Source organism: Malaclemys terrapin, chromosome 1, assembly GCF_027887155.1.
Source record: "Malaclemys terrapin pileata isolate rMalTer1 chromosome 1, rMalTer1.hap1, whole genome shotgun sequence".
Lineage (NCBI taxonomy): Eukaryota > Metazoa > Chordata > Testudines > Emydidae > Malaclemys > Malaclemys terrapin.
Genome location: NC_071505.1, coordinates 18,370,973 through 18,383,453, shown reverse-complemented (window position 1 = coordinate 18,383,453; position 12,481 = coordinate 18,370,973). Strand labels below are relative to the sequence as shown.

General features: G+C 41.7%; 1 protein-coding gene across 4 annotated transcripts in view; it reads left to right on the top strand.

The window, feature by feature from the left end:
* The window catches only part of SEMA3A (semaphorin 3A), a 412,569-nt gene that overhangs the window by 330,279 nt on the left and 69,809 nt on the right, over positions 1 to 12,481 (top strand). For all 4 annotated transcript variants that reach the window (XM_054017194.1, XM_054017206.1, XM_054017202.1 and 1 more), the window contains exon 7: positions 7,442 to 7,561. In XM_054017194.1, coding sequence (XP_053873169.1) covers positions 7,442 to 7,561 — 120 coding nt within the window. The remainder of the gene's footprint in view (positions 1 to 7,441; positions 7,562 to 12,481) is intronic.

Genomic DNA, 12,481 nt, shown 5'->3' with positions numbered 1-12,481 from the left:
GCTCAACCCTTGGCTCTGACACTTGGCAGTTGACTCCATCTCTGGCCTCTACTTCCATTCCCTGTCTTAACACCAGCTCTGCCCACTAGGACATACTGCTTATGTCCCAGTTCCTAACACACCCACACAGAGCCTCACTGAGGTTACTGATGGCCCTATGAAGACACTGGGGTGAGGGTGGGGGTATTCAAACACTTTCAGTTGCAGGATCAGGATCGAAGGGCCTGAGTTTTAAATGTGTTTAAGTGATTTCACTGATTTCAACTGGATATCTAAATACCTTTACAAAATCTGGCCCGAAGTTACTATTGCTTCACTGAGCCTGTTTAGATTTTCTGGCTGAGTTTTGCAAAGCAGGCTAGGAGATTTAAACACACATCCTTCATTGAATTAACTATTATTAAATCAGGAGTCACTAAATTAATGGAAGATGTGTGTCAAAATCCCCTACACTGCATTGAAAATCTCAGCCTCCCTTTTTATTTTAATGTCTAATTTTTCCTTTTCCTTTTTCTTATCTTGTTCTTATAACAAAGCACAGGAGTGTTGTGTGAGAAGGAAATAAAAAGACATTTTCCCCTTTTCCCCTTACCCGAGCAGTTAAAACTTCATGGGTTTTGCTACAGTGGCTTTGTCCTTGATACATGACTTTGTGGGGTCAAGATCAGTAGTTATAATTCAAGATCCAATGGTCTGCGTCAGCATCAAGGAGGCATCAATGGACTTTCAAAAGTTCACTGTTCTGTGTCCCCCCAAAACCCTCCAGAAGATACAAACTAGTCCAGCGTGAGTTATATTCTCTGTTACTTTTCAAACATTGGTAATTGTAGGTCTTTACCCAATAAACATTCATGCTCCATTTACACTGCATTTGCTCATAAAAGACAGAAAGAATACTTAGTCCAGAGGTAGCCCTAATGATCACAGGTGATGAGCTGCCCTGGGGCCACACAGTTTTGTAAACAAGAAAGAAGCACATACCTTGCTCCAACTTGCACCCTGTACTTACTCCAAATGAAAAGGAAAGAAACCATGTACCTAAAAGGCTGGTGTATAAATTAATGCCTGGAGCAACTTTAATTTGTGATGGAGCTGCTCCCCTGGGATTGACTTGACTATTTACTTTAATATTCAATAAAGAAAAGGGATGATGACAAGCCGGTATTACGTGATACACACGGTATGCAACCACACAAAGTCAAGAGTCTAATCTTTTGCATTCCTTTTTTTACCCGGTCCTGCACAAATATGATTATTTTATTTCCTTTGGCTTTGCTTTCAATGTTTTTAACAAATCTTTGCCTTTGTCAGGTTAGTCACATTTTTGCTGCCTCAGTATTTTTTTTCCTCTGTCTTAAATATATATTTCCCCACTATAGATCATTATCCTGAGCACCTTATTTGGTTTTGACTCAGGCTTCAAGTAGTGTGCTTACTTGTACTCTTGAAAATCAGGCAGATTGATTTTTTTTTTCTTTTTTAAACCACAGGACAATTTTTGCCTCTCTAAGACTTCTTACTGGTTTCCTTATTGCCACACTGTGTTATGGACTACATTATAATGCTACATTTTACTACAAAAGTTCCCTAAGTACTTTACGAAGTGGGGGCCAGATTCACTCACTGGTTTCCAATGGCTTACTCTGCCAGTGGCCCTCCAGCAGAAAGTTGGTCTGGTGGGAAGCACAGCCCCCACTGTACCTATGTGGCCTTTGAAGCAGCAGATGCAGCATTCCAAGTGGGTGGGTTTGACCCGGAAGAGGGTGGAGCCAGGCTCGCTGGGAGATGAGCTGATTAAGCCACAACTGCTTTCCCATAGTACAGTGGTCCCAAAACTTTTTCTGTCGCACTCCCCCTTACCTGTAATGGAACCTGTCCACGCCCCGCAGGAAACGCAGTCAGGAGCCGAGGCCGGGAGCAGAGCTGTGGTCAGGGCCAGGAGTGGGGCAGCAGCCGGGGCCCGAGGCTGGAGCCAGATCGGCAGCTGTGGCTGGGGGCAGAGCAGGGCTGGGTGACACTCATTCCCCCCCCCCCCCATGGGGGGCTGGTCCGGGCCCTGCCACATACACCTGCACGTTCCTCTGTGCTCCCCTAGGGGAGTGCGCCTTGCAGTTTGGGGACCACTGCCACAGTAAAGCCCTTTGGAAGGAGACAGCTGTACTTTCTCCTGCCTTTTCCTATAAGTGAATATCTCCTTTGCTGCAGCTGCCTTCTTCAAGGCCAGGGATTGCAATTTGCACCCACACATACTCACAGGGTTTTTTTCTGTGGATATTTAAAATGATCACTCAACCGTCACTAAAAGGCAGCCACCTCTGAGGTGTAACATAGCTTCTATACTACCAGCAACCCTAAACAGTGACTTTTTTAAAGAGTGAAGGCAAAGAATAAATTCTTCACTCAGAAACAACAAGGCAAATTTTAGGTGAGTAGAATGTGATTGCCCAAGTTGGAATTTCAGTAGGACACCAAGATTAATATGCAAAAAGTGCCCTATGATATTTAATAGCCATTAGTATTCAGGGTTTTCCATTTTTGTCTCATCTGAAAGAAACACTTATGTGATAAAATTCAATCATGCTTTAAAGAAACATTTCATCATTATTAAATTGTTCCGGTATATTTTCAAAATATGTTTCTCACTCCATCCACTTGTAAACATTATTCATTATTTTTTAATGTTCGTTAAAGGTATCTATTGCTACTCTGCTCTGAGTAGATGCCAGTTTTGAACATGCCCTCAAGAATCCAAGCCATTCTTTAGCCATCATTCCTTATCTATATGTTGCTAACTAAACAAGCAGCATGTGAGCATGTTAATACATGAAACTGTTCGGAGTATCTACTCCCAAGGCACTGGTTTCATCTATTACAGGACAGGAGGAAAAGGGAAAGGTAGGGTGTGTTTCAACTATGAAAGTCGCAAGAGCAGGTTAGACAAACACCTGTCAGGGATGATCTAGATAATACTTAGTCCTGCCTTGAGTGCAGGGGACTGAACTAGATGACCTCTCGAAGTCCCTTCCAGTCCTACTATTCTACGATTCTAAGAGAAGATTGTTAACTAACGAATTAGTCTGAGACACTTAGACTTTAGGGATTTTCAAAGAAGTGTCAAGGAGTTAGACAGTCCAGCTGCACTGACTATCAATAGTATTGGAATCATTAAGTTCCTCTGAAAATCGCATCTGGGATTTTCAAAAATCTCTTCATATTTGTCTTAACTGCTCCCATTGAAGTCAATGGAAGTTTTGCCATTGAATTCAGTGGGAACAGTCAAGCCATTGTTGAGTGTCCTAGTGTCACAGGGTGCCACCGATGTTACCCGGTGTGCTGCACTGTCCAGCCTATTCCTGGTACCTAACAGTCATAAAGATGTCCAAGCTGTTTTTCTTTCACCACTGATATCTTTTATTTCTCCACATTTTTACACACAGAACATAACACAGACATCTTATAACAGGTGTTTGCCACACAGACTCCCTCATCAGTACACCTCCCCCGCTGAGCCCCACTTTACTTCCTGTTTCTTCTACTTGTATCCTCCCAATTACATCATTAGTCAAGTAATTACCACCCGGGGGCTCATAATCCCCCAACAAAAACTATTTAATTGCTCACCGCTGAGCCTTCAGCCTTCTTCATGCTGCAGCAACATCAGTGATCAGGGTGCTGCTGTTAACACTCTGTCATACCCAGCCTTAATAGGGAGTCCTCTGTCCACTTGGTACCAGATTTCATTAGGGAATTCTTTCAAAAGTGTTGCAGTAACCTGCCCATTCCAGAATTAGTTTTATCTTCATCCTTGGACAGCTAAAATTGATCATGACCTTAAAACAAGAACCTCAAACTTCACTAATGTCCAAGAACTAAGCAACTCTTTTATAGTTAAGAGCCGAAGACAAAAAAGTACAAAAGATACATGAACATTGTTTAATTTCAGGCATCTTGGTATCTAAGAAAACCTGGAAATTGTTCTTAAAGTTCAATGGATCAGGAAAAACTGTTCTGTTCAAAAGATTTACAATGAGAAACAGAGTGGTTGTGCACTGTAATGGTCACCTCTGAATTTGGAAAGTTAATATACAATATATCTGTTTGCGTATGTGTGTCAACACCAGTCCTTTTGGCCAAAGAGATTTGTTTTCACAACACCTAGCTCCTTACACAGCTCTCTGCAAGCTGATGAAAGAAAATGACGTATTTGCTCGGTATAGGGAGCGGTATCCATTTCTTTATGCTGTCTGGACATAAATGAAAACTGACAATTTGGGTTTTTTCAGCTTCAGAAATTATTGTAATTTTTTTGAACTTTAAATTCCAATATTTTTTTAAAGCTGCTAGTGACAATACTATCAATTTAGGCATTAATTGGAGGTCAGAGGGCTTAGCAATGGCATGAGAAACCCTTTTAAATTTATAGTAGCCATGGGTCATTCGCACGAGGTTCCAAAGTGAAGGGCTGCATAAACACCCAATGCTTATACATAGAGAAGGGGCAAAATTTTGATCTAAATTTCAAACTCAAGTTCTGGGAAATCATTTTGGGTTATCCTGAATCCGAAAAATTGCACACAAAGAGGCTCACCCCTCTTGTGAGAGTCTTGGTACTTCTTGCTGCTGGTTGAACTGGAAATAGAGTAAGAACACCCCTTCCTGCCGTACTGTGCATCTAATCCTAATTGGAACAAGGAGACACAGAGATGTACAAAAAATTAGAAATGATTTTTAAAACACAATGGGCTCAGTCCTGCAATTCTTACCCATGAAAGCCCAATCTCTCACCCTTACCCACGATAAGGGCCTCATCTAATTCCATTAACTTCAATGGGCACTGGATTGAACCCTGTCAGAACTCTTGCATATCTCAGTGAATCAGTTCAAGTTGTAGGCCAAGAGTCAAATAGTTCTTTTCTTGAAACATACTTACCCATCCCTACTTAGAGGTAGCTGTAATAGAAAGCAAAAACTTGCCTTTTGACTTCCAAAAGCTAAGTTCTAGCCCAGTTCAGAACTCGATGTAAAATGCATCCTTCAGCTTCTTGTTGGTGGGATTCCCATCCCACCTATGACTGCTGGCAAAGACAAGCTCCATCAGATCAGATCAGACCATAATAATGTTAAATTGTCATGTGATGAACTGGCACAAACCAGGAAGCCATGTTGCATTCCTGAGGCGACTGCACCTCAACAGTTTTACAGTTCTTCATGTGTTGAATGAGATCCTCAAGTGCCAAGGGACCCAAAAATGCAAAATATTACAAAAATCTTAATAAGTTGTTGAACTATTTGCTTAATTGTAATATTCTATTATTAAATTTGGAATCCTTTTTTTCCTTGAGTGACTTTCCCATCTGTTGACAACTCAGAAATAAAAAACTGGTTTTGTTGATTTATATTGATTTATCCTGACTTGCTTGGGAGTGGATGAAAAGAAAATGAGGATAAGGTTAAGGAAAGGTTAAGAGGAGCATCAAAGTCATTTTTCACAAGCCAAAAGAGTTGTTGTTCTTTAAAATCTCAGCTGCATATGCTGTACATAATAAGGACTATAATTAAGTGATTGTCTCCTGTTTGAAAAAAAAAAGTAGAAAATGAAACAGAAGAATGAGAAATTGTTAATTAATGATATGCTGTTCTGTTTCACTTCTGATTACACCTCCTGCTGGGCACGACTGGTCTATTTGCTTATAATCTCTGCTGTGAATTCATTCAATTCCACGCCTTTCTGCTATCATGTTTTCACCCTTCCTGACTTTCATGAATACCATATGGTACACAGTCATTGTAGCGTCAATTGATAATTTTATGCTGTCAGTGTTTCAGGGGAAAGATGCTAATGTTATCCAATAGGCATGTTTGGACATGGCTGTCCCACCATGGAAATATCTAAAATTGGCATGAGAATCATACGCTTGTTTCCAAAAGGGTGTTTGAAAATCAGACTATGGTGGGATTCAGCCTGACCAGAAAAATCTATCACTTGAGCTTTAAAAAACTGTTGCTTCATCCTCAGATTTATCCTTCTGTCTAAAGACGCTTTTAAGATGGGCAGCTAAAATATTGGTTGAGAGGAATGACATACTTTTATTTTAATTTCCAAGGGAAACTCTGGACTGGATCTGCTTATATATGCACTATAAGGGCCCAATCCTGCAAAGTGTACTCTCAGCTTTCTAAATCCAGAGTAAATCCCTGGAATACCTCTGCTTTTACTTCTAACAAAACTGGCACCGTCATTTGGCTGTATATCTGGCACCTTGAAACTGCTTGTGGATAAAATTCTAATTGTGTATCTAATTCTTTTTCTTGGAATTCATCTCTTCACCAAGTGGTCTAGGACTACTGTGAATAGTGGCACAATGCAAGGATCTATTGTGAGATTTGAGCTTCGCCTTTTGAATTGGGACCACATCATTCTTTGTCCCTGGTAACCCTTCTGGTTGGATCAGCAGTGGCATTTCTGGGTCTATGTTATTATGTGAGTTTGATTTCAGACTTGACCACCTGTGTACTGCGTATGGGCTGGATGCCACAGAAAGGTTTATCCTCCTTCCCTACTACCTGTGCTGAGAGAAATGTGTGCCACTGAGTGACAGTCTTGCAAGCAGAAAGTTCACAGAAAGGAAAAAAAAATGTTCTATTTCCCAAGCAGGGGAGGATGCTCATGAAAGTGCTTCCAAAGAATTCATCGTTAAAATCCGATATGAGAAAGCAGTTCACATGTAAACAATTCAAGGAAAGAATTCAGCAACTTTCTGAACTGGGAACCAGTGGGCCTGATTCTCCATAGCTTGACACCTTGTGTAACCATTTGCAGCGGTGCAAAGTGAGGTGTAAATCACTGCCATTCTTACTTGAGAATCGGGGTCTAATATCTTCAAGTGGCTGCTTTAGCAGGTACCGAAAAGACAACCACAGACATGTATCAGAAAGATGTCACGATTAACACTAGGATATAACACCTGGAACTATATGCAGACATCTTCAACAGGAGGAATAAAGTTTTGCTATGATATCATTGATGTGGCTTGGTCCCTATATTCCATCAATATAACATAAAAGCAAGGTTGCCAACTCTTGCTATTTTATCACAAGTATTGAAATATTTGGTACTTTTCTTGAATGTCCCAGCTCCTAGAGGCAAGTGATCATGTGAAAAACTCAGCTTTAATTAAAAAAAAAACCTACTAAATTTCTAGCCCTCATGGTTGCAGAGAAAATCCTGAAAATGCGACCCCAGTGCATCCTAAAGGCTCAGAAACCAGAGGGCAAATAAAGAGTACCACCACCAATTACATTTTAAAACCTCACAACTTTTAAGCCAGTCTCCTGATATTTGGAGCCTTCTCATGATCACTGAATGATTTGGGAATAGTGTAACAGGTAGCAATATGTGTTCACGTCTCGACAGAATGTTTACAGTTATCTCATTCCACAGATGGAGAATTGTACTCTGGGACAGCAGCAGACTTCATGGGTAGAGATTTTGCGATTTTCCGAACTCTGGGACACCATCATCCGATCAGGACAGAGCAGCATGATTCCCGTTGGCTGAATGGTATGAGAGACGTACATTTTTTCCAGTGTTATATTCACGTAGCTCTTAAAGTCTAGCATACCGCAAATAGTTCCTTTCCAGTAACACCCATGACATGTTTACCTCTCCTTGATATGGAGCAGAATTTTGTCTTAAACCAGTTAAACTAATCAAGAGTGATTTATAAAGGAGCGCTTTTTGGTTTTTAATTATATTGAGATTTGTGGAGTGTGATTAAATTTAAACCATATCCAGAGGCAGCAGCTAAAGCAGTATCATGTGGCAGGAGCAGACTGCTGTACATATATGTTAAACAGGACTTCTAGGCCTGAGTAAGTACCAGCAGGGAAGTCTGAGCACAAATGCTAGAGAGAATGTTGACTAGAGTTGCACCCTCTACAGGCCAGTTCATAATGCAACCGGGTCATCTCGGAGGTGCAGTTCTGACATTGGCCCTCCAGACTCCCCAGGAGGAGAAAGAGGAGAAGGAAAATTAGATAACAGGAGCCCTCAAACATGCCATAGCTCCCAATATGTTGGAGTGTCAAAGGAGCCCTGGGTGCCCTAGAGCTTGCCTCCATCACTGGAATCTTTGCTATTTTCACAGGGGAGTAACTTCAATTACAATGTGCAGTTAACCAGTTAGATTCAGAAGTGCTCATTTGCCAGTGCAAAAACCACAACTACAGGTGTTATCAAATAATTTGCACATGCAAATAAAGGCCTGATCCAATTCCAAGTGAAGTCAGTTTCTACTAACTCCAATGGGATTTGGATAGGTGCACAAATGTATGTTTATTTTTGTCCATTAACATATTCATGCATTCACAGATTTAAAAAGCTAATTGGTTCCAATAGCTTGTTTAAAGTAATTGAAGACACTCTAGACAACCTCATATTGATATTTAAAAGACTTAGGGTTAAATTTTGTAAAGGGCCGACAGCCTCTCTTTCTGTAGATACAATTTGTATTTGCATTCCTATTTCTGAACCCCAAAAATGTGTTCAAATGTTTGCACCTTCCATGAGGGTCAGGTAACCATATTTGAATCCACAATTCAGTGCAGGTGCAAAAATACAGGTGCAAATTTTTCAAGTGCAAAAGGGAAGGTATCTTTTGAAACATGACCTTTAATGGACAAGCATATTAGCTATTGCCAAGATTTCCTGGTATCACATTAGTATTATTTTGTTTAAATTGCAAGATCTCTTGGGAAGGGATTTACTTTTTATTAGATGCATGGATGGTGCCTAATACAATGGATCCCTAATTGAGATCTCTAGATGTTAATGTAATACAGATAACATGTATATAATAATAATGATAAACACATTGGATCTGATTCTGCTCCCATTGAAATCAATGGCAAACCTCCCATGGGCGAGAGAGAGAACAGGTTTGCATCAACTGGGTATTGCTTTTGCAGGCAGTTGTCTCCTGATAATCCAGAAATATTGCTCATTGATTTCTTGTTGTTCTGATGATAGGGTATCTGGACTTCAGGGAACATTGAAGTGGAAGTGAGAGTTTGTCACTGATCTGTATAGATAGATTCTGCCAGAAGAGTATCTTGCTGTGGGGTAGATTAATACTAAGAATAGCACAGGACCCATGTCCATTGTGATGGCCTTGGTGAAATAAAGCCCAGTCATGCAAGTAAAAGCTGCTTTTGTGCAGTAGATTCACACAATGACAGCTGAGTCAGGAGGATTTATGCAGTGGGAAAGCACAGCCATTGTCCGCATCCCCTGCTCTTCATCGCTGAAAATGTGTCATTCCTTTGTGGATTCAGTTATCAGTGTGCTGAATGTGAAAACTGCTTTTCCCAAATTAGCACTGAGTTAACATCTGAGAGGGTGCGGAAACCAGAATTGCTTCATTCTGAAGATGGAGAGAAGTATAAGAGTGCACACAAAGAGCTTGCAAACCCTGACCCCTCTCAAATGAAATATTCTTGAACTAACACAAAACTGGAGACAATTTCAACCTTGTACAGAATATACATGAGTTTGGGATTTAATTGCAGTCCTTAAACTGCATTCCTGCATGGCAAAGTCCTGTTGAATTTACTAAAGTGAGAAATTGTTCTCAAAAACCTATATAAGGGATTAGAGATTGATCCTGTGTGATTTACTAGAGTTAGAACCCTGCGAAAGGTTGGTTTGAGAATTCTGTTAGAGAATTATTGCTCCCTATTAAAGGCTACAGGACTTTTTCCAGTACATTCTCATTAATGAGGTCCTGTCTGCACTTCTGCTGAATTCTCTGTGACCAATAGAGAAGTCCAAAAATAATCATCTGGGGCTGAAACTATACAGATATACAGCTCCTTTGTTTCTTCTTTTTCTATTTGCCTTTTTTATGTGTAATTACAAAATAAATGTCCGGGTTTCAGATTTTTTTTTAAAAGAATACATTTCTAATTAAATATGCCAGCGTTGAAGGATGAGATGTGCTCTATGCACAGAGCTCTGTATACACTAGAAGTGAAAGCTTTCCCGTTCCTTCCCATCACCCTCTGCTGAGACTTCCAATAAGGGAGTATCAGCCAAGTACCAGTTTCTTATGTTGTGGGCAGCTCTATTGGAGTTATCCCAAAACCACTAAAAAGATATGTTCAGTGATAATGGTTTTGTCATTACACACATGGCCCTGATTCTAACTGCTAGACTACAACTGAAAGGCTCCCTATCTCTTGGGCCAACCAGTCACTGGTTTGGGAACATCTGAAATTAGTGACAGAAAGGTGGTATTTTGAGCATGCGTAGGTTAGAGGATGCGATCCGGGCTCCATCTCCTATGTCCTGCTTTCTCAGTACAAAGGGGATGGAGGGATGTCCTAGCTGTGGATTTCCCTCATAAGCGCCAACTCCATGGGTACTTCAGGGCTGGAGCACGGATGGAAAAAAATTAGTAGGTGCTTAACACCCCCTGGCAGCCAGCTCTCCCCCTCCTGTCCCCCCCCCAGCGCCTCCCAACCACAGGCAGCCCCGCCACTCAACTCCTCCCTCTCCCTTCCAGCGCCACCCACCCGCTGTGATCAGCTGTTCCACGGTGGGCAGGAGGCGCTAGTGGAGAGGAGCAGGGACGGGGCACACTTGGGGGAGGGGGCAGAACTGGGAGGGAAGAAGCAGGGTGGGGGTTGGGGTTTGGGGGAAGGGGTGGAGTGGGGGCAGGGCCTGGGGCTGAGTGGGGGTTGAGCACTGCCAGGCAAAGGAGAAAGCCAGCGCCTGCGATTTCCCTGATGTAGTGGGAATTCTTGGGGGATCTAAAGACACAGGGCCAGCTCCAGGGTTTTGGCTGGCCCAAGCAGCCAAAAAAAAAAAAAGCCGCGATCATGATCTGCGCCGGCGGGAGGTCCTTCGCTCCGAGCGGGAGTGAGGGACTGTCCGCCGGATTGCCGCCGAATAGCTAGACATGCTGCCCCCTCCGGAGTGGCCGCCCCAAGCACTTGCTTGCGAGGCTGGTGCCTGGAGCCGGCCCTGGAAAGACAGCATATGCAGTTCTATACCACCCACTCCCATCCCCTGGCGTAGGGGAATTCCTGGATGGGTTGAAGGCATGGATGGAAGTGGAGGCAAGGAGCGGGAGAGAGAGGAGGAGGGAAGTTGCAGTGCAGTGTGCTGAAGCAAATGCTAAGCAACACAGAAATGCAGTAAAGCCTCTGTTTGGGCGGAGGATTAGGGGAGTGGAAAGATGGCTTAGAGCCAATTTTCCCCGCACCCTCCCTGGTTCTGACCTGAGCACAGGGGCTCCAGCCTGACATCTTTAAAGTTAAAAAAATCAGATTTGAAAAATGAATAGTCCATAAATGTTTATTTTAAGATAAAATATTCAGAGTTGAGCTTCAGACAGTTTGAAAGGAAATTAAACCACAAAAGGGACATTAAAGGAGCATTATGCATCTGTTTTTCACCCACGAAAGCAAGGCGATGCAAGCTCGAAACACCCTCCTGCTAACAGTTTCAGTTAATGTCAGACTGGATTTCCAGTCTTAACTTGGAATTTCCTTGCTTTCTGTGGCTTTAAAGCAGCCCCATGATGTGATTTTAGAATCCTTTCTGTGGTTTAATATTTAAAGTGGGATAGTAGTTGTGCATAGTCCCCTGGAGACATTGTCCTTGATAATCTTTACTTTACGGTTACATAAACAGCTGAGTATTATAGAAGCTGAGCGAGGGTTCAATAAAAAAGAAAATGCCCTCTTAAATTTCACAGGCTCTAAGACAGGAAACATGGACTTGATCCTCTTATGACATTTGTGCAGTGCTTTATAGCCATCATTGTACACAGTTTCCCTTTATGACAGATTACAAGATGCCTCAGTGCTGGCGATGTGCAAATATCTTTGCATATTAGCATATCTCACTGTGTAGTGTGGTGTATGGAATCAGAAAGACAAGATTCTAAATATTTTCAGGTATTTTCTTTTCTAAAAAGGTCATATGAAATGTGTGAAGATGTTTAGAAGTGAACTATTGTTCCTTTCCAACTTCCGCTGAGGCTTGAATATGCTGATTTTCTACTGTATTTGACTCTATGAGTCTTCTTTGGTTGGCCACACTAATTCCTCTCTCTCTCCACATATGCAGCATTTCTTCATACCACTCCCACTTCTGCATACCTCCCTTACCCTGAATGTTCTTAAATACCTTCCCTACCTCCCACTTTCATGCAAACCTCCCACGTGGCAACAAATGGTGCCGCTGAATTGGTGCAAAACATGGTGAGCATTATTTCACAAACCAGGGTTGAGTACTACTTGGGACAAGTGTGATATATTTATTAATCTAGAACTGGGCTTGGAAGGATTAGACATCTATTGGTAAATGTCAGTGAACACTGATTTCAACACACACAAGCAAGCCAATGAAAAAAATATTTGCATCAATAATAAGCAAAACTTACAGATAAGCAAAGTAAGAAAAATGCTAGTTGAG